Source organism: Panulirus ornatus, chromosome 15 (genome assembly GCF_036320965.1).
Source record: "Panulirus ornatus isolate Po-2019 chromosome 15, ASM3632096v1, whole genome shotgun sequence".
Lineage (NCBI taxonomy): Eukaryota > Metazoa > Arthropoda > Malacostraca > Decapoda > Palinuridae > Panulirus > Panulirus ornatus.
Window position 1 is genome coordinate 197,733 of NC_092238.1, and position 26,368 is coordinate 224,100.

The 26,368-nt window shown below is 44.5% G+C and overlaps 1 protein-coding gene across 1 annotated transcript in view; it reads right to left on the reverse strand.

The window, feature by feature from the left end:
• The window catches only part of rdgA (retinal degeneration A), a 243,246-nt gene that overhangs the window by 95,522 nt on the left and 121,356 nt on the right, over positions 1 to 26,368 (reverse strand). Inside the window, exons 6-9 of the mRNA XM_071670254.1 lie at positions 18,953 to 19,080; positions 8,655 to 8,836; positions 4,693 to 4,869; positions 205 to 413 (exon numbers count right to left, since the gene is read on the reverse strand). Of these exons, the coding sequence (XP_071526355.1) occupies positions 205 to 413; positions 4,693 to 4,869; positions 8,655 to 8,836; positions 18,953 to 19,080 (696 nt within the window). The remainder of the gene's footprint in view (positions 1 to 204; positions 414 to 4,692; positions 4,870 to 8,654; positions 8,837 to 18,952; positions 19,081 to 26,368) is intronic.

Sequence of the window (26,368 nt, forward strand, 5' to 3'; positions counted from 1 at the left end):
GCAACTATACAACAGCCAGAGGCCAAAGCATTAAATTAAGATGTAAAGATGTTCCTTTATAGTACAAGAGTTATGGATGAGTGGAATGAAGTGAATGATGAAACTTGGAATGTGAGCAGCATACAGAAGTTCCAAACAATAAGTTTCTGACCAAATCCACTACCATGTTGACCCTTCAACCTTCAACATCTATCTAGCACTCACCTCTGGCCTCATGAAACTCAAGGGCAATGTGAGCATCAACACCGAAGGAGAAGTAGTTGTTGACAACTGTGAGCGGCAGGGAATCCCTGCCTTCCTCAGTAGGCTCACAGTCCTCATTCTTGACCACATCCACTCGCCACCGATCTAGGTGCACCACCTCCCCATCAGCAATGTTGCACAGGATTTTGCTGATGGGTTCATCTGTGTACCTGAGGAAGAAATTATGTGACTGCCAGTCAGGAAAACTCTCAGTGAAAAATAACAGGGCATATGGTACCAACAATGTTGTATGGTTGCTAGGCATGGGCTATGGATAGAGTTGCGTGCAGGAGGGTGGACGTGATGGAAATGAGATGTTTGAGGACAATGTGTGGTGTGAGGTGGTTTGATCGAGTAAGTAATGTAAGGGTAAGAGAGATGTGTGGAAATAAAAAGAGCGTGGTTGAGAGAGCAGAAGAGGGTGTTTTGAAATGGTTTGGGCACATGGAGAGAATGAGTGAGGAAAGATTGACCAAGAGGATATATGTGTCGGAGGTGGAGGGAACGAGGAGAAGTGGGAGACCAAATTGGAGGTGGAAAGATGGAGTGAAAAAGATTTTGTGTGATCGGGGCCTGAACATGCAGGAGGGTGAAAGGAGGGCAAGGAATAGAGTGAATTGGATCGATGTCCGGGGTTGACGTGCTGTCAGTGGATTGAATCAGGGCATGTGAAGAGTCTGGGGTAAACCATGGAAAGTTGTGTGGGGCCTGGATGTGGAAAGGGAGCTGTGGTTTCGGGCATTATTGCATGACAGCTAGAGACTGAGTGTGAACGAATGGAGCCTTTGTTGTCTTTTCCTAGTGCTACCTCGCACACATGAGGGGGGAGGGGGATGGTATTCCATGTGTGGTGAGGTGGTGATGGGAATGAATAAAGGCAGACAGTGTGAATTGTGTGCATGGGTATATATGCATGTGTCTGTGTGTGTATATATATGTGTACATTGAGATGTATAGGTATGTATATTTGCGTGTGTGGACGTGTATGTATATACATTGTGTATGGGGGTGAGTTGGGCCATTTCTTTCGTCTGTTTCCTTGCGCTACCTCGCAAACGCGGGAGACAGCAAAAAAAAAAAAAAAAAAAAAATGATGGAAATGAAGCTTTACTGTTCTCACAAGATGTGGTGACCAGCACCATTCTCTGGGATACAAGAACTATTCACCTGTGAACAATACATCCACTGATTACCATGTCAGTCACATTTGACTGACAAACACTATTTCTGCATAGGCTATGGCAGATATATGTGACAGACACGTTCTCTGTCATCAGATGTTTGTGCTTTACACAAAATACTGATTTTTAGTCAATTTAGAGCTTGTAGCCCCTGATGCATCTGCTGGCACATGCTTAGTGGCCCCAGTGCTAATTGAACATATAAATATATTAATAAAAGATGTAAAAAACAAAGTGTGATAGGCAGCACATAAGCATTCAGAGTTGAATTCTATGAAAAACATCAGTAATATTGGGCAAAAGAAGACTTCCTTAAAGAAAAAAAGTATTCACAATTAACAAAATTCAATGAAACAAAAAATAACATTTAAAGCTGAATTTAAAACAAAAATCACCCATATTGAGCACAAGAATGAGTTCTCTTTCAAGTGACAAAAGATTTCAAGTAGAATCTAATTAAGTGAACAAGCCTAATCTTTCCTTACAATCTAAGACAACAGATTTTGACTTGTGCAAAGTTAAGTAATTTGTATAGTGCACAGTACCCCTAGCAGCACACTATCCCTTCCCTAATGCTGTACTATATTACATACACCTGCACTACACCCTCACAACACTACACCTACATCCTCACCCAACACTACACATTTACCTTCCCTATTACAACTTCACCCTTCCCAGCACCATACCCACACCCTCAAAAGCACTATACTTTCAACTTCCCAGAGCACTATGCCTACAAACTCCTCACCTAAACTCTCCCCAGAATTAATCATCCATCCTCCCCAACACTACAAATTCACCCTGCACTACCCCTACACACTCAACTTCCCCTAGCACTAGAACTATACCCCCCCTGTTGCACTACCCCTTCACCCAATACTAAATACTCCCCTTACCCTAACTCCTCAAGAACTTCATCCTCCCTTTATACTCCCTCAGCACTACATTTTTTCACCTTCCTAGCACCACACCTTCACCCTCCCAAGCACTGCATCTACATGCTCCCCCCAAGGACTACACCTAAAATGTCCTTCGGCACTACTCTTACATCCTGCAGCACTACACTTTCACTCTGCTCACCACTCCATCTACACACATCCTCAGCACTATGTTTACACCATGACCATTACCTTTCCTATTACTACATCTTAATCCTCTTCAGCATTACACCTACATACTTCCCCAGCACTATACCTACATCCTCTCCCAGCACTACGCTTACGACATGACCAGGACCATACCTTTACCTTTCCCATTACTACATCTTTATCCTCTTGAGCATTACACCTACATATTTCCCCAGCACTACATATTCACACTTACCCTGCAAGATACCATCGCTTTTCCACTCAATACAGCATTATACCTTCATCTTCCACTGACACTACACTTTCACACTACCTCAGCACTATAATTTCACATCTCACCGGCACTATACCTTTATACTCTCCTAGCACTATACCTACAACCTCCTAAGTGCCGCACGTTCATATTCCCCCAGCACTACACCTTCACACTTCATCAGCACTACTTCTTTATCCTATATCCTCCAAAGTACTAAACTTTCACAGTCCCCTAGCATTATATGTACACCGTTCTGAGCATTGCACCATTCTCTTTTACACTACACCTAATGCTTCCCCCAGAACTACAATTCAACACTCCCTAAGCAATACTCTCCCCAGCACTAAACCTCCATCTTTCATAGCACTAAACCTTCACACTCCCCAGCAATACAGCTATGTCCTCCCCAAGTACTACATTTTATAATCTTCCCAGTACTACACCTTCACATTCCCCTGCACTGCACCTAAACTTCCTGAGTACTACACTTTTATCCCTACAGCACTACACCTACAACCTCACCAGCACTAACACCTTCACACTCCCCCCAGCAATACACCTTCACCAGCACTAATCTGCTGCCTCAGCAATAAACTTACACCCTGCCTAGTACTACACCTTCACACTATCACTAAAGCTACACCTACCCTAGCACTACATCTATGCCTTCCCAAGCACATCTTTCCCCTAAACCTGCATTCTCCCTAGCAATTCACCTTCACTCTTCCCCAGTGCTACAGCTACAATCTCCTGATTTCTAAAACTCTACACTTTCACTCTCCGCAGACCTATAACTACACCCTCTCTGCACTACACCTTCATCCTCCTCTGGCATGATATCTTCACCCTTTTTCATCACTACACCATCTTCCTTCCCCTACATTACTCTCACATCCTACTTCCCAACACCACACCTACACCCACTATGCATGACACCTTCATACTTCCCAGTACTCTAGCTGCATCTTCCCTTTTCCTTTTCCCTGAACCACACCACACTCCCTCAGCACTACCCTTTCATCTTTCTCTGCACTAAACCATTACCCTCCCGAGCACTTCAGCTTTACACTACCCCCTTCACCCTCCTGAACTAAACCTTCACCCTCTCCAGCAATGTACCATTATTCTCCTCAAAAATACACCATTACCCTCCCTGAGAACCACACCACACTTCCTTAAAACTGCACCTTCACCCTCCTGAACACTTCAGCTTTCCTTATTACACTTACACCCTCCAAGCACTACACTTTCACACTCCCCCAGTGGTAAACCCTCCTCTATTACTACATTTACATCTTCCACAGCACTAAACCTTCCCCCAGTATTACATTTACACCACCAGCAGTATACCTCCACTTTCTGCCAGCACTAAACTTTCCCCCAGTATCACATTTACATTTTCACCTCCACACTTTCCCAGTACTATATTTACACCTTGACCAGCTCTACACCTGCACACTTCCCCAGCACTACATTTATACCTTCACTAGCACTACATCATCACACTTCTCCAGCACTAAACCTCCCCCCAGAACTACATTTACACTCTCCTCAGCACTACACTGTCACGCTTACACACCCACTCCCCACTAAACTTTCACTCTCCCCTTGCACTGCAGTTATAACCCTCCATCTTATCACACCTTTATCCTCCCCTAGCACTACAGTTACACTCTCTCCAAGCAATATACTTTAACACTCCCTAGGAATATATCTTTACTCTCCCTAGCACTACAGCCACACACTCCCTTGCACTACACCTTCAGAGTTACCGTCTTGTATTCTCCTGTCAACCTCAGTCCTGACCCATGTATTGTCACTGTGATATACTGTCTCCCACTACTATCCTATACCCCTTTATTCCACATGCCATCACTTTTAGATCACAGGATGTTGGGGTGAGGGTTGAGATGGTACGTACCCGCCTCCCCAGCCCAGGGCCCGGGCCAGGTCATTTCCGGTGCCAAGGGGCAGGACAGCAACTGCTGGTGGTGGCTGGAAGTTGAGCTGGTCCAGCACAGAAAGGACCCAACCCACAGTTCCATCCCCACCGCACGCTAACACTCGCAGATTCGTCACCTTCCGGAACATCTCCAGCCTGATGGAGGAACATGATGAAGCATTTGTAACACCTGCTGCTCAGTATCACCTTTCGAAACATCTCCAGTCTGACAGAGGAGCATGAAGTGTTGAAATGTTATTACTACCTGCTGCCCATTATCACCCCATCAAACATTTCCTGACTGACATATGAATATGATAAACCATGTTAGTACCACCTGCTGCTCAGTCTCACTTTCCATCAAAAATTTCCAGCCTGACGGAGGGCCATGAAGTTTTAGTACCACCTGTTTCCTAGTTTCACTTTCTATCTAAAATTTCCAGTCTGATGGAGGAACATGAAAAGTGTTACTACTACCTGCTGTCTAGAATCACCTTCCATCAAACCTCTTCAGTCTGACGGAGGAAAAAGAAAGCTGTTAGCGCTGTCTGCTGTCTAGCATCTGACATAATGCATTATTTCTATCCACTGTGTCTTTTCCATCTATTCATTTTTCACTTAACAAGGTATCTTGACCCACTGGTGTACCTTAGTTAGGTGCCTCACTCGTCTAGCATGCCCAAGGGAAGTCTCACACCAGTGATGTCCATTGTGGAAGACTTTCCCAGTGATGTACCTCAGGAAGGTTTCTCACCTCACTAGCACACCACAAGTGGTATCTCACCCGACAAGTGTGTACCAAGGGAGTCTCAATCCTTTGGTGTGCCTCAGGGGGTGCCTATCCCCACTGACGTCCGCAGAGGGGTGCCTGACCCCACTGGCGAATCCTAACAAGGTGCCTGAACCTAATGGGAAGCATCATGCACCACTCCAATGCCATGTCCTAGGGAGATACTTCAACCTACTGGTGTGCCTTAGGGAGGCATCTAACCTCACTAGCACACCCAAGGAAGATAACAAAGCTCACTGGCATGACCCAGGAAGGTGCTTGATCCAAGCATCATGCCCTAAAAAAGTCTTTTAACCTAGTGACGTGCCCACAGGTGGTGACTTAAAGCACTGGCGTACCTTGGGGAGGTCTCTCATTCCATTGGTGCCCCAGAAAGATGTACCCTCATACTAGCATACCCAAAGGAGGTGCCTCACCTCATTGACATGCTAGAAAAGTGTCTCAACCCATTGCCCTTCTTATGGAAGGAGCCTTACCGTACAGGTGAATACCATGGAGTTGCCTAAATCCATTGGCAAGGCTTTGAGAAATGCGTAACCCTACTGATGTGCTCCCCCAGATGTACCTCATCCAGCTGGCATGCCTTAGGAATATTTTTCACATGAGCGAATTACCCTTTGGTGGTGCCTGGCACTAGTGGCGCTTCCTTGGGTTTCTCTACCCACTGGCGTTCTCCAGGGAGGTGTCTGATTCCATTGTCCGAGAGAGGTATCTCATCCCTATGGCATGACTTCAATTGGTCTAATACCAATGGTTGTTCTCCAGGGAGGTGCCTCACCATGCTACCATATCCTAGGCAGCTACTTCACACCACTATTGTGCCCAAGCAATATATATTATCCAGCTGGCATGAAGGATTGCACATTAAACTTTATGTTGAGGTGGTACCTGACAAGTACGCAGTAAATCTCTGCGACAGTAGGACAATGTTCGACCCTTTCATATTCTTGGTCTCGAAAGTCGGCGGCTGCTTTCTTTACACATCATAAACGAAGCCTCCAAGGGTTTCATAGGTATGGCCACTACTTACCCACAACTTCTGGCAGCATCTAATGAACAAAAACTAAGAAACAGCTGGTTTTATGGTATGAAACTAACAAGAAGGGCATTTAGTATCAATAGAAAAGTGCAACAATACTTATGGTAAAAAGTTGTAATATTTTTTAGATTATAATACAAAGTCAACCTTCCTCTTGTTACTTTTGCTTTACTTCTCCTCTCTCTTCCTCATGTCATGTTCTCATTGCTCCACTGCCTCATGTCCCATTCCCCGGGTACTGTCCTCATATCTATCCTCTCAGCCATGTCCAACCCTTACATTTGTCATCTCCCCATGTTCTGTTTGAACTTCTCTTCTCCCCCATTGTCCTATCTCCTTGTCCTATCTCCACATTTGACCCCTTCCCCGTATGTTATCTTCCCGTCCGTCCCCTCCCTTCATATCCTGTCCTCTATTCTGTCCCCTCACCCTTGTCCTGTCATTACATTTATCATCTACACCCTCACACCTGTCCCCTTCATGAGTCCAGTCCTCACATTTATCTTTTTTCCCATGTCCTGTTCTCACATCTGTACCTTCCCTAGTGTTCTGTCCTCAGATCTATTCCCTTCCCACTTCTGTCATCAAATCTATCATCTCATTCACGTCCTGTCCTTACATTAGTTTCCATCCCAGTGTCCTGTCCTTACATCTCTTCCCACCCTAGTGTCTTGTCCCCACATCTATTCCTTTCTCTGTGTCCTGCCCTAATGTCTTCCATCCTCCTTGTTCTGCCTTCACATCTCTTGCATCTCCCATGTTCTCCCCCTATATCTCTCCCCTCCCTTGTGTCTTGTCCTCAGATCTGTCCCCTCACTATGTCCTCTCCTTGCATGTATCCCCTCACCATGTCCTCTCCTCGCATCTCTCCCATTCTCTGTTGCTTTGTCCATACATTTGTCCCCTCTCTGTGTTCTTTCTTGATGTTTCTCTTCCTTGTGCCCTGCCCTTGCATCTGTCCCTTTTCCAAGTTCTGTTTTCACATGTATCCCATCCCGTGTCCTGTCCTTACATCTATCCAGTCCCCGTGCCCTGCCCTCACAAATGTCCTCTCCTTGTGTTCTATTCTCATATCTGTTCCCTTACCTAGGTCCTGTCCTCATCTCTCCTCTCCCTGTGTTCTGTCCTCACATCTACGTCTTCTAGTGTCTTCTCTTCACACTTGCCCCCTTCCTGTAACATGTCCTCATATCTATCCTCTCTCTCTCTCGTGTCCTGTCCTCACATCTGTTCCTTTCTCGTGACCGGTCTCCACAACTGTCTCCTTTCCCGTGTTCTTACCTCAACTCTTCCTTCCCCGTGTTCCGTCCTCAAATCTGTTCCCTCTGCATGTCATGTCCTCACATCTAGCCCCTTCGCAATGTCCTGTCCTCACATCTGCCCCCTTGCCAATGCTCTGTCCTCACATCTATCTCCTCCCCTATGTCCTGTACTTACATCCATCCCTTTCCTGTGTTCTGTTTTCACATATATCCCCTACCCATGTTCTATCCTTATATCTATCCTCTTCCCTGGGTCTTGTCCTCATTTTTTCCTCTCCCATGTTCTGTTTTCACATCTGTCCCCTCCCCTCTGTTCAGTCCTCACATTTATCCCCTCTCCCAGGTCTGTTCCCTTCCCGTAACCTATCCTCATCTCTTCCCTCATATGTGTCCAGTCCCCACATCTTTCCCATCTCCCATGTTCCATCCTCATCAGCTCCCTCACCCTTGTCATGTTCTCACATATGTCCTCTTCCCATTATATGTCTTCATCTCTCCCTTCTGTGCCCTGTTCCCAAAGCTGCTCCTTTCCCATGTTCTATCTTGTCTCTCCCCCTACCCCTAGTATTCTGTCCTCACATCTGTTCCCTCTCCATGTCCTGTCCTCACATCTATCCCCTTCCCAATGTCTTTTTTTCACATCTGTTACCTTCCCGTATCCTACTGTCATCTCTCCCCTCCTTTGTATCCTGTCCTTACATCTGTTCCCTTTCCCGTACTCTGTCCCCTCCCTCGATTCCTGTCCTCACATTTGTTCCCTCTCTGTGTCCTGTCCCTACATCCCTCCCCTCCTCGTTCTGTCCTCACATTTCTCCTCATCTTTCTTTCAAAACAATACATCGAGACGTACCCTGCCTTAGGTCCTCCTTGGGTGAGATCAAAGACCTGTCTGGGGTTAAGTAGCCACTGGAACTTCTGCATCAATTTGGCGCCCTGGTTGCCGCCGCTCTTGGGGTTGATGAATACAATCAGTGGTTTGATGTTAGCATTAGGGATGGGTTTGATGGCGAAGGGTCGGAATTCTTTGTCATTCTGCCGTTAGAGAGAAAAAGAGCATAAAGATGTTAGATTCAAGTATACATATTGAAATTTTTGTATGCACAGTACTCTTGTGTCAGATTCTTATAAAACTGAAAATCTTGACAAAGATAAACAGCAGTAAATATTGATATAGAATTTCCGAACATTTTCTAATCCCCTGAGCCTCGTCACAGTCTTTTACTCAAAGGTCTTCTCTTTGGTCCTCAAACATTAGCCCTTAAGTCACCTCCCCTGCCATGTTGAAGCGGCATGGTTTATCATTTTTTAATTTTATTTCAGCTTCTCAACCAGGCAGAACTTCCTCGTCTCAGCTTCACAAATAGGCAGAACTTCCTCTTGCTTCATCTTCTTACTAGGCAAAACTTCTTGTTTCAGCTTCTCATCCAGACAGAACTTCTTGTTTCAGCTTCTCAAGCAGGCAGAACTTGACTTTGTTTCAGCTTCTCAACCAGGCAGAGTCCTCTTGTTTCAGCTTTTCAACCAGGCAGAACTTCACCTTCTTTCAGCTTCTCAACCAGGCAGAACTTCTTGTTTCAGCTTCTCAACCAGGCAGAACTTCCTTTTGTTTCAGCTTCTCAACCAGGCAGAACTTCCTTTTGTTTCAGCTTCTCAACCAGGCAGAACTTCTTGTTTCAGTATCTCAACCAGGCAGAACGTCCTCTTGTTTCAGCTTCTCAACCAGGAAGAACTTCTAGTTTCAGCCTATCAACCATGCAGAACGTTCTCTTGTTTCAGCTTCTCAACAAGGGAGAATTTCCCCTTGTTTCAGCTTCTCAACCAGGCAGAACTTCTTGTTTCAGCCTATCAACCATGTAGAACGTTCTGTTGTTTCAGCTTCTCAACCAGGGAGAACTTTCCCTTGTTTCAGCTTCTCAACCAGGCAAAAAGTCCTCTTGTTTCAGCTTCTCATCCAAGAAGAATTTCTTGTTTCAGCTTCTCAACCAGGCAGAACTTCCTTGTTTCAGCTTCACAAATAGGCAGAACTTCCTCTTGCTTCATCTTCTCACCAGGAAAAACTTCTTGTTTCAGCTTGTTGTTTCAGCTTCTTGTTTCAACCAGGCAGAACTTCACCTTCTTTCAGCTTCTCAACCAGGCAGACCTTACTTTTGTTTCAGCTTCTCAACCAGGCAGAATGTCCTCTTGTTTCAGCTTCTCAACCAGGCAGGACTTCCCCTTGTTTCAGCTTCTTAACCAGGCAGAAAGTCCTCTTGTTTCAGCTTCTCAACCAGGTAGAGCTTCTTCTTGTTTCAGCTTCTCAACCAGGCAGAGTCCTCTTGTTTCAGCTTTTCAACCCGGCAGAACTTTACCTTCTTTCAGCTTCTCAACCAGGCAGAGCTTCCTTTTGTTTCAGCTTCTAAACCAGGCAGAACTTCCTTTTGTTTCAGCTTCTCAACCCAGGCAGAACTTCTTGTTTCAGCTTCTCAACCAAGCAGAACGTCCTCTTGTTTCAGCTTCTCAACCAGGCAGAACTTCCCTTTGTTTCAGCTTCTCAACCAGACAGAACTTCTTGTTTCAGTATCTCAACCAGGCAGAACGTCCTCTTGTTTCAGCTTCTCAACCAAGCAGAACGTCCTCTTGTTTCAGCTTCTCAACCAGGCAGAACTTCCCTTTGTTTCAGCTTCTCAACCAGACAGAACTTCTTGTTTCAGTATCTCAACCAGGCAGAACGTCCTGTTGTTTCAGCTTCTCAACCAGGCAGAACTTGCATTTGTTTCAGCTTCTCAACCAGACTGAACTTCTTGTTTCAGCCTATCAACCATGCACAACGTTCTCGTTTCAGCTTCTCAACCAGGGAGAACTTACCCATGTTTCAGCTTCTCAACCAGGCAGAACTTCTTGTTTCAGCTTCTCAACAAGGTATAAAGTTCTCTTGCTTCAGGTTCTCAACTAGGCAGACAGTCCTCTTGTTTCAGCTTCTCAACTAGGTAGAACTTCTCCTTGTTTCAGCTTCTCAACCAGGCAGAACTTTTCCTTGTTTCAGCTTCTCAACCAGGCAGAACGTTCTCTTGTTTCAAGTTCTCAACTAGGCAGAACTTCCCTTTGTTTCAGCTTCTCAACCAGGCAAGTATCCTTGTTTCAGATTCTCAACCAGGAAAAACATCCCCTTGTTTCTGCTTCTCAGATAGGCAGAACTCCTCCTGTTACAGCATCTCAACGAGGAAGAACTTCCCCTTGTTTCAGCTTCCCAACCAGGCAAAACTTCTTGTTTCAGCTTCTCAACCAGGCAGAACGTTCTCTTGTTTCAGGTTCTCAACTAGGCAGAACTTCCTCTTGTTTCAACTTCTCAACCAGGCAGAACTTCCCCTTGTTTCAGCTTCTCAGCCAGGCAGAAAGTCATCTTGTTTCAGCTTCTTAACCAGGCAGAACTTCCCCTTGTTTCAGTTTCTCAACCAGGCAGAAATTTCTGTTTCAGCTTCTCAACCAGGAACAACTTCCCTTCGTTTCACCTTCTCAACCAAGCTGAACTCCTTGTTTCAGCTACTCAACACGACATAACGTACTCTTGCTTCAGCTTCTCAACCAGGCAGAACTTACTCTTGTTTCAGATTCTCAACTAGGCAGAGCTTCCTCTTGTTTTAGCTTCTCAACCAGGTAAATATCCTTGTTTCAGATTCTCAACCAGGCAAAACTTCCCTTTGTTTCGCCTTCTCAACCAAGCAGAACTCCTTGTTTCAGCTACTCAACAAGACATAACGTACTCTTGTTTCAGCTTCTCAACTAGGCATAACTTCCATTTGTTTCAGCTTCTCAACCAGGCAGAACGTTCTCTTGTTTCAGCTTCTCAACCAGGCAGAACCTCTCCATGTTTCAGCTTCTCAACCAAGCAGAACGTTCTCTTTCTTCAGCTTTTCATCTTGGCAGAACTTCCTCTTGTTTCAGCTTTCAACCAGGCAGAATTTTCCCTTGCTCCAGCTTCTCAACCAGGCAGAAAGTCCTTATGTTTCAGCTTCTCGACCTGGCAGAACTCCCCCTTGTTTCAGCTTCTCATCCAGGCAGAACATCCCTTTGTTTCAGCTTTTCATCCAGGCAGAACTTCTCCTTGTTTCAACTTCTCAACCAAGCAGAACTTCTTGTTTCAACTTCTCAACCAAGCAGAACCTCCTCTTGTTTCAACTTCAAGAACAGGTAGAAGTTCATTAGTTTCAGCTTCTCAACCAGGTAGAACTTCTTGTTTTAGCTTCAAGAATAGGCAGAAGTTCATTTGCTTCAGCTTCTCAAACAGGCAGAACTTCTTGTTTCAGCTTCTCAACTAGGTAGAACGTTCTCTTGTTTCAGCTTCTCAACCAGGAAGAACGTTCTATTGTTTCAGCTTCTCAACCAGGCTGAACTTTCCCTTGTTTCAGCTTCTCAACTAGGCAGAACTTTTCCTTGTTTCAGCTTCTCAACCATAAAGAACTTCCCCTTGTTTCAGCATCTCAACCCGGCAAAACGTTCTCTTGTTTCAGCTTCTTAACCGGGCAGAACGTTCTCTTGTTTCAGCCTCTCAACCAGGCAGAGCATCTTGTTTCAGCTTCTCAACCAGGCAGACTTCCCCATGTCTCAGTTTCTCAACCAGGCAGAATTTCTTGTCTCAGCTTCTCAACCAGGCACAACTTCTCCTTGTTTTAGCTTCTCAACCAGGCAGAACGTTCTCTTGTTTCAGCTTCTCAACTAAGCAGAACTTCCTCTTGTTTCAGATTATCAACCAGGCAAAACTTCCCTTTGTTTCTGCTTCTCAGATAGGCAGAACATCCCCTTGTTTCAGTATTTCAACCAGGCAGAACTTCCTCTTGTTTCAGCTTGCCAACCAGGCAGAACGTTCTCTTTTTGAGCTTTTCAACCAGGCAGAGCTTCTTGTTTCAGCTTCTCAACCAGGCAGGACTTACCCATGTTTCAGTTTCTCAACCAGGCAGAACTTCTCCTTGTCTCAGCTTCTCAACCAGGCAGAACTTACCCTTGCTTCAGTTTCTCAACTAAGCAGAACTTTCTCTTGTTTCAGCTTCTCAACCAGGCAGAACTTCTTGTTTCAGCTTCTTAACCAGGCAGAACGTCCTCTTGTTTCAGCTTCTCAACCAGGCAGAACTTCCCCTTCTTTCAGCTTCTCAACCAAGCAGAACTTTCTCTTTCTTCAGCCTCTAAACTCGGCAGAACTTCATCTGCTTTCAGCTTTAAGCAGGCAGAACATCCCCTTGTTTCAGCTTCTCAACCAGGCAGAACGCCCTCTTGTTTCAGCTTATCAACCAGGCAGAAAGTCCTTTTGTTTCAGCTTCTCAACCAAGCAGAACTTTCCTTTGTTTCAGCTTCTCAACCAAGCAGATCTTCTCCTTGTTTCAGCTTCTCAACTAGGCAGAAAGTCCTCTTGTTTCAGCTTCTCAACTAGGCAGATCTTGTTCTTGTTTCAGATCCTCAGTCAGGCAGAACTTCCCCTTGTTTCATTTTCTCAACTAGGCAGAACTTGTCCTTGTTTCAGCTTCTCAACGAGGCAAAACTTCCCCTTGTTTCAGCTTCATAACCAAGCAGAACCTCCTCTTGTTCCAGCTTCTCAAACAGGCAGAACTTATTGTTTCAGCTTCTTAACCAGGTAGAACGTCTCCCTGCTTCAGTTTCTCAACTAGGTAGAACTTCTCCTTGCTTCAGCTTCTCAATCAGGAAGAACTTCCTCTTGTTTCAGCTTCTCAACCAGGCAGAACGTCCACTTGCTTCAACTTCTCAATAAGGCAGAACTTCTCCTTGTTTCAGCTTCTCAACAAGGCAGAACTTCCCCTTGTTTCAGCTTCTCAATCAGGCAGAACTTCTTGTTTCAACTTCTCACACAGGGAGGACTTCCCTTTGTTTCAGCTTCACTACCAGGCAGGACTTCTCCTTGTTACAACTTCTTAGCCTGGCAGAACGTTCTCGTTTCAGCTTCTCATCTAGGAAGAACTTCCTCTTGTTTCAGATTCTCAACCCGACAGAACTTCCTCTTGTTTCAGATTCTCAAACAGGCAGAACTTCCCTTTGTTTCAGCTTCTCAACCAGGCAGAGCTTCTCCTTGTTTCAGCTTCTCAACGAGGCAGAACGTTCTCTTGTTTCAGCTTCTCAACCAGGCAGAACGTTCTCGTTTCAGCTTCTTAACTAGGCAGAACTTCCTCTTGTTTCAGCTTTCAACCAGGCAGAACGTCCTCTAGTTTCAGCTTCTCAACCAAGCAGAACTTCTTGTTTAAGTTTCTCAACTAGGCAGAACTTCCTCTTGTTTCAGCTTTTCAACTAAGCAGACTTCTTGTTTCAGCTTCTCAACCAGGCAGAATTTCCTCTTGTTTCAGCTTCTCAACCAGGCAGATCGTCCTCTTGTTTCAGCTTCTCAACTACGCAGAACTTCCTCTTGTTTCAGATTCTCAACCGGACAGAACGTTCTTTTGTTTCAGCTTCTCAACCAGGCAGAGCTTCCTCTTGTTCAGCTACTCAACCAGGCAGAGCGTCCTCTTGTTTCTGCTTCTCAACCAGGCAGAGCGTACTCTTGTTTCAGCTTCTCAACCAGGCAGAACTTCCTCGTTTCAGCCTCTCAAACAGGCAGAACTTCTCCATGTTTCAACTTCTCAACCAGGCAGTACGTCCTCTTGTTTCAGCTTCTCAACCAGGCATAATTTTCTCTTGTTTCAGCTTCTTAACCAGGCATAATTTTCTCTTGTTTCAATTTCTCAACCATGCAAAACTTCCTCTTGCTTCAGCTTCTCAACAAGGCAGACCTTCGTCTTGTTTCAGATTCTCTTATTGCCTTCATCCATTCCCGTCGCCACCCCGCTACACATAAAATTGCGCCCCCCTCCCCCCGCACGCGCGCAAGGTAGCGCTAGGAAAGGACAATAAAGGCTACATTCATTCACACTCTAGCTGTCATGTGTAAAGCACCGGAACCACAGCTCCCCTTCCACATCCAGGCCCCACAAAACTTTCCATGGTTTACCCAAGACACTTCACATGACCTGGTTCAATCCACTGACAGCACATCGATCCCGGTATACCACATCGTTCCAATTCACTCTATTCCTTGCACGCCTTTCACCCTCCTGCATGTTTAGGTCCCGATCGCTCAAAATCTCTTTTACTCCATCCTTCCACCTTCAATTTGGTCTCCCACTATCTCCTCGTTCCCTCCACCTCTGACACATATATCCTCTGTCAATCCTTCCCCACTCATTCTCGCCATGTGACCAAACCATTTCAATACACCCTCTTCTGCTCTCTCAATCACACTCTTTTTATTACCACACATCTCTCTTACCCTTTCATTACTTACTCGATCAAACCACCTCACACCACATATTGTCCTCAAACATTTCATTTCCAACACATCCACCCTCCTTCGCACAACCCTATCTATCGCCCACGCCTCGCAACCATATAACATTGTTTAAACCATTATTCCTTCAAACATGCCCAGTTTTGCTTTCCGAGATAATGTTCTAGCCTTCCACACATTCTTCAACGTTCCCAGAACCTTTGCCCCTTCCCCAACCTGTGACTCACGTCTGTTTCCATGGTTCCATCCGCTGCTAAATGCACTCTCAGATATCTAAAACACTTCACTTCCTCCAGTTTTTCTCCATTCAAACTTACCTCCCAAATGACTTGTCCCTCAACCCTACTGTACCTAATAACCTTGCTCTTATTCACATTTACTCTCAGCTTTCTTCTTTCACACACTTTACCAAACTCAGTCACCAGCTTCTGCAGTTTCTCAACCAAATTAGCCACCAGCGCTGTATAATAAGCGAACAACAACTGACTCACTTCCCATGCCCTCTCATCCACAACACGCTGCATACTTGCCCCTCTCTCCAAAACTCTTGCATTCACCTCCTTAACAACCCCATCCATAAACAAACTAAGCAACCATGGAGACATCACGCACCCCTGCCGCAAACCGACATTCACTGGGAACCAATCACTCTCCTCTCTTCCTACTCGTACACATGCCTTACATCCTCGATAAAAACTTTTCACTGCTTTTAGCAACTTACCTCCCACACCATATACTCTTAAAACCTTCCACAAAGCATCTCTATCCACCTTATCACAGGTCTTCTCGAGATCCATACATGCTACACATAATCCTTCTGTTTCTCTGAGTATTTCTCACACACATTCTTCAAAGCAAACACCTGATCCACACATCCTCTACCACTTTTGAAACCACACTGCTCTTCCCCAATCTGATGGTCTGTACATGCCTTCACTCTCTCAATCAATACCCTCCCACATAATTTTCCGGGAATACTCAACAAACATTTGTCCTTGTAATTTGAACACACACTTTTAACCCCACTGCCTTTGTACAATGGCACTATGCATGCATTCCGCCAATCCTCAGGCACTTCACTATGATCCATAAATACACTGAATATCCTTACCAACCAATCAACAACACACCCTTTTTTGATAAATTCCACTGCAATACCATCCAAACCCGCCATGCCGGCTTTAATCTTCCTCAAAGCTTTCACTACCTCTTCTCTGTTCACCAAACAATTCTCCCTGACCTTCTCACTTCGCACACCACCCCTAACAAAACATCCTATTCTGCCACTCTATCATCAAACACATTCAACAAACCTTCAAATAGTCATTCCATCTTCTCACTTCATCACTACTTGTTATCACCTCCCCATTTACCCCCCTTCACCGGTGTTCCCATTTGTTCTCTTGTCTTATGCACTTCATTTACCTCCTTCCAAAACATCTTTTTATTCTTCCTAAAATTTAATATTCTACCACCCCAACTCTCATTTGCCCTCTTTTTCACTTCTTGCACCTTTCTCTTGACATCCTGCCGCTTTCTTTTATACATCTCCCAGTCATTGCACTACTTACCTGCAAAAATCGTCCAAACGTCTCTCTCTCTCTCTCTCTCTCTCTCTCTCTCTATATATATATATATATATATATATATATATATATATATATATATATATATGGATAGATAGATATATATTTATGATAATTTTTTGAAGGTGTTTCTCTCCCTCTCTCTTTTCTTCAGACTGGCTTAACTGCAGTCAGTTAACCTGGATGACTGGTTTGACTCCATCGCGCGCGCATACCTGCACCTGATATGTTTACCACCCCCTGGCAGGAGCTCCATGTTGGCCTCGTTAAGTGCAGCCTCCTTTGGTAGGAAATCCATTGAGACCAGCATTTTCCTCCTCTGTTGGTGTTCCACGGGACCTTGCCATAACCCACTTCCAGCAGCAGCACAGGCACGAGAAGTCAGCAACGATATCTCCCGCACACAAAATATAAAACTTAGGCTACCACTTTTTTCCTCAAGCTCAGGCCTCGGCAGTGCCTCCTCTCTTTTCTAACTGCACCACGAAAACATATAAAGACTCACATCCAGTATGGGACTCTTGCCTTATTACATCACTTATGTCTACACCAGCGCTCAGGGACTCCTGCCTCGCCTTTCCTCATCACTTTTTCTATTTCTGCACAAGTAGTAGCACCTCGTCCCATATCTATACCATCCCGTCTATATGAATAAAGCATTGTTGTTTTACAGGTGTTTCAGTATCCATTTCACGGTCCCGTCACAAATACGAAAGTAAATAAGCATACCCCAAAAGCGGCTAAACTGTTGGTCTTCTAGAGCGACTGGAAGACAGTCAGGCGTGATGTACATAAATACTGATTGTTACCGTCTTCTTGACCAAGCCACACCGCTTCCCACTGTCATTAACCAAATCATCCATCTCTCAGTCGCACTGAACGGCTGCCTTTTTACCCTCTTGTCTTTTTCATAGGTAAGTGAAAATGTAGAGGATGGATGTGTTGGAAATGAAATTCTTGACAGTATGTCATGCGACGAGGGTTAATAAAGTAAGAAATGACAGATTTTTTTTTTTTTTGGGGGGGGGGGGAGGGGGGGGGGGGGGGGGTTGAGGCCTATCATCTACCAGGGTTATTAAGATCGTCAATGTTAAGCTACATCCACCAACCCAAAAATCCTTAACGTCTGAAGGTATTAGGGATACTTCTAAGACTACAAACACTCACTGTACATGTGACCCATACCTGTAAGAAGCAAGAGGTAAGCAAGAGGTAAGGTACTGTATGGTTGAGCAAGTTGAGGTGAATCAGCTGAAATGGCTTGGACATATGGAGAGGATGAGTGATGAGAAAGTGATTAAGAGGAAATACGTGTCAGAAGAGGAGGAGGGAGGGGGGTACCAAGGCCGAGATGGAAGGACGTAGTGAAAGGCGCCGAGAGTTATCAAGGCCTGAACATTCAGGAGGGTGTGAGGTGGGCATGGGACGGAACGAATCGGAACCAAGTGGTACACAGGGAAAGACATGCCCTCATTGGGCCGATCCAAGGATGTAAAGCAGTCAGGAGAAATCACAGAAAGCTTTGCGGGGCTAGGCTGTGGATTGGTATGGATAGGGTGCTCTGGTTTCGGCGCAACACATGTACATGACAGATATGGAGTAAATGTAAGCAAATGAGGCCGTTCCCATTCTTGGAGCTGCACTGCTAACACTATTTTTCAAAATCGCTTTTCTTGTGGCCTGTATATGGACTTCTACTTGTGGTGAAGAGCACATGATCTCACGGCTGTCTATTCTTCCTGCTGAAGGATCTGGTGGATCTTACCAGAATTATAACTAAAACAAAAGCAGATATGTATAGTATTGGGTGTGACTCAGTTCGCAAGATCAGACAACTCAATGAACAATAAAAGATATGTCATGACCCACTGTCGCCCCACAAAGCGTTATCGTACTGCAGACGCCCTAGCTTGGTGGCAGGTCCCAGTGGTTGACCCAACCTGACCTAATGATCCCCAGAAAAATACGTTTCCGTTCTTACAGCCGCACCTGTGATATTACCCAGTGACATCCATATTCGATGTTCGGCAGGTTCGGGAAAGTAATCGAAAGACACTGAAAATGACCTAGCGTAAGATGATGATAGGGTAATAAAGATGAGCACAAGAAACATGAGCTGCAACCATAGAATTCTTCCGAGATGACAGCGGATGGGATTTTTTTTTTTTTTTTACCGGCACACTGAACATGAACTTACGAGAAAAAAAAGATTGCAAGAAAAGCTTGCTTACTGATAGACGGTCAAGAGGTTCACCTGCCTACCTTGTCACGGTTTTTTCTCTTGGTGGAGGCACGTTTCTTGGGAGACTTCCGGAGAGAGGACTTGAAGGAACCGCGCCGGGGTAATTTGACGATCCATGATGGCGGCACAATGATGCTGGAGTGAATCCCTACAAGAGAGAGAGAGACAACACGTTACATCTTAATTTACGGTCTTTTATTATATTACTACAGCTTTATACAAATGCACTATCATGGCTACGCCACACCATCACCACCACCATGGTGGTCACACCACCACTATCACAGAGGTTATGCCATCATCACCAATCACCAAGGCCACATCAACATAACCATGGCCATACTACTACCACTCCCGTGACTACACTGACACTACCATGGCCAATTCACCATCACAGTGGTCACGCCATAACCACCTTGGCCGTAGCAACACCACCATCATTCTGGTCACACCACTACCATCGTGACTACAACACACTGGCTACTTCATTACCACGGTGATCACACCACCGTGGCCATAAAACCACTACGGTGGCCATACCACCACCATCGTGGCCAACCACCACACCCATCGTGGACATAGCACCACTACTACTCAATATGACCAATCACTAAGGTGGTTTGGTGTCACCTTGCTAGTCATCACCACATTAAGCTATTTAACAGACGGCAATATGCAAAGTGAAATTATATATAGCAACTTCTCACGCGAAAGTTGAACTCGACCGATGTCAAAACCATAAATCTATTATTTTCCTTTGCACCCTCAATCGCAGACACTAAATCTTTGCTTTTCAGGGAATTTCAAATTGTAATAAGAAATCTCCAGCGGAGAACAATAAAAATATAAAAAAGACATAAAAGGAGGATGAAAGTATTACAACCCCTTGCTATAGTTGCTGGAGCCAGACAAAAGAGGTACTGCCTCCCTCTACATCCTCGCCGACAAAACTCTGTAATCCCTCTACACAGCAGGTTCTGTGTTCACGCAGGTGGAAGGAAATTGCCGGGAAAATAAACTAAATATAGACAAAGTCGGTCGACCTGGCAACCCCTGCCGACGAGGACACTGTCAACACAAGGGAAATGTAAACACTTGGTGATTATTTTTCCTGGCGGCCCAACACACTCTGCTGCTGATGGGTCAGGTCAAAGGGCAAGCCATTATACTCAGGGGTCATACCGTCGTACTAAAAGGTAGAACCATCGTCTTCAAGGGTCTTACCATCGTCCTCAAGGATCGTTCCGACAGGTTTAAGGATCGTAACGTCATGTTCAAGGGTCGTACGTATAGTCGGGTTCATACATACCACCGCCACTTTTAATGACATGATCACGAACAATGATGTGGGGAGGTAGGCAGACGCACCACCACTACTAAAGGTGTGGGTGTACAGCAGGAAGATGGTAAATGACTGTTCAAGGAAGATCCCAAGTTGCTAAGGGGACATAATAACCTACGACAAAATTTTGCCAAACAGCAGGGTTAGAGCGCAGCGCTCACCGCAGGAAAATCTAGGGCTACGAAGAATGAGCTGTACAAGTTACTGCGCAGCCATGACTACTCTCCCGATACTCAGGCGGGCAGTAACGGCAATACCTCCCTGATACCTCCTATTCACTACGAGATTACTACACGTACATGATGTAGCCTTCGCAACTTATCTTACTTTTTGGATGATGCTATTTCTCTCGACGGCTACTCCTAGGGCGTAGTTATCTTTTCGAAGCTCATCTGGTAATGTCAACAGTACCGTAACCTCCTTCTGAATGTTTCTGTAGTCACTATGTATGTGTCTTAGTTCTCCTGGCACTGTTTTACTTAAACATTACAGTTTTCTTTTGAGGGATACATCCAGTTTCATCCAATATCTTGTTAGTATGTTGCCAGGTATTACAAAATTATCTAATTATTCTGTATCCTCGTTGCCTAGTTGCTTTCACCTTTAAAGCATTGTTGTTTATCTATAATGCATAAAGGCGCTCCCATCTGTCCGTCCGTCCCCAGTCTACACGAGGCAAGGAAGTTGCCAGACGCACTACAACTAACGCCTTATACAGTTGTCAATAATTCATCTATTTACTTGGCAGGAGAGAGACTGCTGGCAGCCAGGGTAATTATGTTCGAGAAAATGATATATTATCATAATGACTGATACATACATTTGCCAGGTCCATCGGCCTATATATGTCGACCAACGCAGCCGGATAAGATTAAAGTCCATGCTACCCCCACCCAGATGAGGTTGGGACACACGTAAAAAAAACAGAAGTTTGATGTGTGTCTCTTAACCTTCGTGTAGCCGAGGTAGCCAGACGCCCTGCTCAAGGTTAAAATCCGATCTGACATATACATCTGTCTGGTTCATCGGCCTAAATGTGTGTGTATGTAACCAGGATGAGAAAAAAGGAGAGATAGTTATTATATTTGAGGAAAGGAACCTGGATGTTTTGGCTCTGAGTGAAACAAAGCTCAGTAAGAGAGATGGCCAGAGAGCATTATTGGATTACATGTTAATTGATAGGCGCGTGAAAGAGAGACGTTTGGATGTTAATGTGCTGAAAGGGGCAACTGGAGGGATGTCTGATCATTACCTAGTGGAGGCGAAGGTGAAGATTTGTTGAGGTTTTCAGAATAGAAAAGAGAATGTTGGGGTGAAGAGAATGGTGAAAGTAAGTGAGCTTGGACAGGAGACTTGTGTGGGGAACTACCAAAAGAGATTGAGTGTCGAATGGAAAAAGGTGAGAGCAAATGACGTAAGGGGAGTGGGGAAGGAATGGGATGTATTTAGGGAAGCAGTGATGGCTCGCGCAAAAGGTGCTTGTGGCATGAGAAAGGTGGGAGGTGGGCAGATTAGAAAGGGGAGTGAGTGGTGGGATGAACAAGTAAGATTGTTAGTGAAAGAGAAGAGAGAGGCGTTTGGACGATTTTTGCAGGGACGTAGTGCGAATGAGTGGGAGATGTATAAAAGAAAGAGGCAGGAGGTCAAGAGAAAGGTGCAAGAGGTGAAAAAGAGAGCAATAGAGAGTTGGAGTGAGAGAGTATCATTAAATTTTGGGGATGATAAAAAGATGTTTTGGAAGGAGGTAAATAAAGTGCGTAAGACAAGAGAACAAATGGGAACATCGGTGAAGGGGGATAATGGGGAGGTAATAACAAGTGGTGGTGAAGTGAGGAGATTGAGTGAGTTTTCTGAAGATTTGTTGAATGTGTTTGATGATAGAGTGGCAGATATAGGGTGCTTTGGTCGAGGTGGTGTGCGAAGCGAGAGCGTGAGGGAGAATGGTTTGGTAAACAGAGAAGAGGTAGTGAAAACTTTGCGGAAGATGAAAGCCGGCAAGGCGGCGGGTTTACATGGTACTGCAGTCGAATTTTTTAAAGAAAGGGGTGACTGTGTTGTTGACTGGTCGGTAAGGATATTCAATGTATGCATGGTTCATGGTGAGGTAACTGAGGACTGGGGGAATGCATGCATAGTGCCACTGTATAAAGGCAAAGGGGATAAGAGTGAGTGTTCAAATTACAGAGGTACAAGTTCGTTGAGTATTCCTGGGAAATTATATGGGAAGGTATTGACTGAGAGGGTAAAGGCATATACAGAGCATCAGATTGGGAAAGAGCAGTGTGGTTTCAGAAGTGGTAGAAGATGTGTATATCAGGTGTTTGCTTTGAAGAATGTATGTGAGAAATACTCAGAAAAACAGATGGATTTGTATGTAGCATTAATGGATCTGAAGAAAGCATATGATAGAGTGGATTGAGATGCTTTGTGGAAGGTATATGAGTATATGGTGTGGGAGATAAGTTGCTCGAAGAAAATTTTTTTTATCAAGGATGTAAGGCATGTGTACGAGGAGGAAGAGAGGAAAGTGATTGGTTCTCAGTGAATGTCGGTTTGCGGCAGGGGTGCGTGATGTCTCCATGGCTGTTTAATTTGTTTATGGAAGGGTGATTAGGGAGGTGAATGCAAGAGTTTTGGAGAGAGGGGCAAGTATACAATCAGTTGTGGATCAGAGGGCTTGGGAAGTGAGTCAGTTGTTGTTCGCTGATGATACAGCGCTGGTGGTTGCAGGTGAGAAACTGCAGAAGATGGTGACTGAGTTTGGTAAAGTGTGTGAAAGAAGAAAGTGGAGAGTAAATGTCAATAAGAGCAAGGTTGTTAGGTTCAATAGGGTTGAGGGACAAGTTGTATGTTTTGGACAATCACATGTTTACCAAATGGCGTCCTGGCTTCGTCTCTTCGATGTATATCAACTGACTGTTATATTTCTCTCTTGTGTCTCCACTAATGATGTGATTATTACACGAAAGTGCACTTGGGAACTTTTCGTGTTTCATTTTCCCCGTGGACTCATAGGAGTATCTTGATCACGCGCAAAATTGTGAGCCTTTCCAATATATATATGGGATGTATTTAGGGAATCAGTGATGGATTGCGCAAAAGATGCTTGTGGCATGAGAAGAGTGGGAGGTGGGTTGATTAGAAAGGGTAGTGAGTGGTGGGATGAAGAAGTAAGAGTATTAGTGAAAGAGAAGAGAGAGGCATTTGGACGATTTTTGCAGGGAAAAAATGCAATTGAGTGGGAGATGTATAAAAGAAAGAGACAGGAGGTCAAGAGAAAGGTGCAAGAGGTGAAAAAAAGGGCAAATGAGAGTTGGGGTGAGAGAGTATCATTAAATTTTAGGGAGAATAAAAAGATGTTCTGGAAGGAGGTAAATAAAGTGCGTAAGACAAGGGAGCAAATGGGAACTTCAGTGAAGGGCGCAAATGGGGAGGTGATAACAAGTAGTGGTGATGTGAGAAGGAGATGGAGTGAGTATTTTGAAGGTTCGTTGAATGTGTTTGATGATAGAGTGGCAGATATAGGGTGTTTTGGTCGAGGTGGTGTGCAAAGTGAGAGGGTTAGGGAAAATGATTTGGTAAACAGAGAAGAGGTAGTGAAAGCTTTGCGGAAGATGAAAGCCGGCAAGGCAGCAGGTTTGGATGGTATTGCAGTGGAATTTATTAAAAAAGGGGGTGACTGTATTGTTGACTGGTTGGTAAGGTTATTTAATGTATGTATGACTCATGGTGAGGTGCCTGAGGATTGGCGGAATGCGTGCATAGTGCCATTGTACAAAGGCAAAGGGGATAAGAGTGAGTGCTCAAATTACAGAGGTATAAGTTTGTTGAGTATTCCTGGTAAATTATATGGGAGGGTATTGATTGAGAGGGTGAAGGCATGTACAGAGCATCAGATTGGGGAAGAGCAGTGTGGTTTCAGAAGTGGTAGAGGATGTGTGGATCAGGTGTTTGCTTTGAAGAATGTATGTGAGAAATACTTAGAAAAGCAAATGGATTTGTATGTAGCATTTATGGATCTGGAGAAGGCATATGATAGAGTTGATAGAGATGCTCTGTGGAAGGTATTAAGAATATATGGTGTGGGAGGAAAGTTGTTAGAAGCAGTGAAAAGTTTTTATCGAGGATGTAAGGCATGTGTACGTGTAGGAAGAGAGGAAAGTGATTGGTTCTCAGTGAATGTAGGTTTGCGGCAGGGGTGTGTGATGTCTCCATGGTTGTTTAATTTGTTTATGGATGGGGTTGTTAGGGAGGTAAATGCAAGAGTTTTGGAAAGAGGGGCAAGTATGAAGTCTGTTGGGGATGAGAGAGCTTGGGAAGTGAGTCAGTTGTTGTTCGCTGATGATACAGCGCTGGTGGCTGATTCATGTGAGAAACTGCAGAAGCTGGTGACTGAGTTTGGTAAAGTGTGTGGAAGAAGAAAGTTAAGAGTAAATGTGAATAAGAGCAAGGTTATTAGGTACAATAGGGTTGAGGGTCAAGTCAATTGGGAGGTGAGTTTGAATGGAGAAAAACTGGAGGAAGTGAAGTGTTTTAGATATCTGGGAGTGGATCTGGCAGCGGATGGAACCATGGAAGCGGAAGTGGATCATAGGGTGGGGGAGGGGGCGAAAATTCTGGGGGCCTTGAAGAATGTGTGGAAGTCGAGAACATTATCTCGGAAAGCAAAAATGGGTATGTTTGAAGGAATAGTGGTTCCAACAATGTTGTATGGTTGCGAGGCGTGGGCTATGGATAGAGTTGTGCGCAGGAGGATGGATGTGCTGGAAATGAGATGTTTGAGGACAATGTGTGGTGTGAGGTGGTTTGATCGAGTGAGTAACGTAAGGGTAAGAGAGATGTGTGGAAATAAAAAGAGCGTGGTTGAGAGAGCAGAAGAGGGTATTTTGAAGTGGTTTGGGCACATGGAGAGAATGAGTGAGGAAAGATTGACCAAAAGGATATATGTGTTGGAGGTGGAGGGAACGAGGAGAAGAGGGAGACCAAATTGGAGGTGGAAAGATGGAGTGAAAAAGATTTTGTGTGATCGGGGCCTGAACATGCAGGAGGGTGAAAGGAGGGCAAGGAATAGAGTGAATTGGAGCGATGTGGTATACCGGGGTTGACGTGCTGTCAGTGGATTGAATCAAGGCATGTGAAGCGTCTGGGGAAAACCATGGAAAGCTGTGTAGGTATGTATATTTGCGTGTGTGGACGTATGTATATACATGTGTATGGGGGGGGGGGGCATTTCTTTCGTCTGTTTCCTTGCGCTACCTCGCAAACGCGGGAGACAGCGACAAAGTATAAAAAAAAAAAAATATATATATATATATATATATATATATATATATATATATATATATATATATATATATATATATATATATATATATTATATACAGAGGCTTCAAACAGCATGGCAAGGAAATTGCCCATCGCTGAACAACACTTCCACTGGACCTCTATCATCACCTCGTTAAGATCATCGTGTGTCAAGACATCATATAAAGCGCCTCTTCGCAAACGGAACTACCTTGGCCCACCAGTGATGCTACTACGTTTGTGAATCGGGAACCATTGCAACACAAACCTCGCCAGGTGGTAGAGTTTCCCGCAGTGTATCGAGACAGACTTCCCCAGAACTTTTTTTAAAGGGGAAGTAAATGTTTATAGTTGTGTTACTGGAGTGATAGTTTTCATACATGGTGTTTTGACAAGAAAATAGTGAAATTGGAGAAAAATGTAGCTTAGACATTGAAGCTTATTGATACAGTGGTTAAATTGATGAGAACTGCTATTGACGTTTGTGTAAATAAATTATACATTTCCTTTTTCCATAGCCAGAGGTTGAACCATTATGTGACATTCATTTTTTCATTCATTTCAAGCTAGAAGTTTCAGTTTTCTAAATTGTTTCTTACATTTTTCATATGTATATATATGTATGTGTGTGTGTGTGTATATGTGCGTATGTATGTGTATGTGTGTGTATGTGTATATGTATATATATATGTATATTATCCCTGGGGATAGGGGTGAAAGAATACTTCCCACGTATTCCTCGCGTGTCGTAGAAAGCGACTAGAGGGGACGGGAGCGGGGGGCCAGAAAT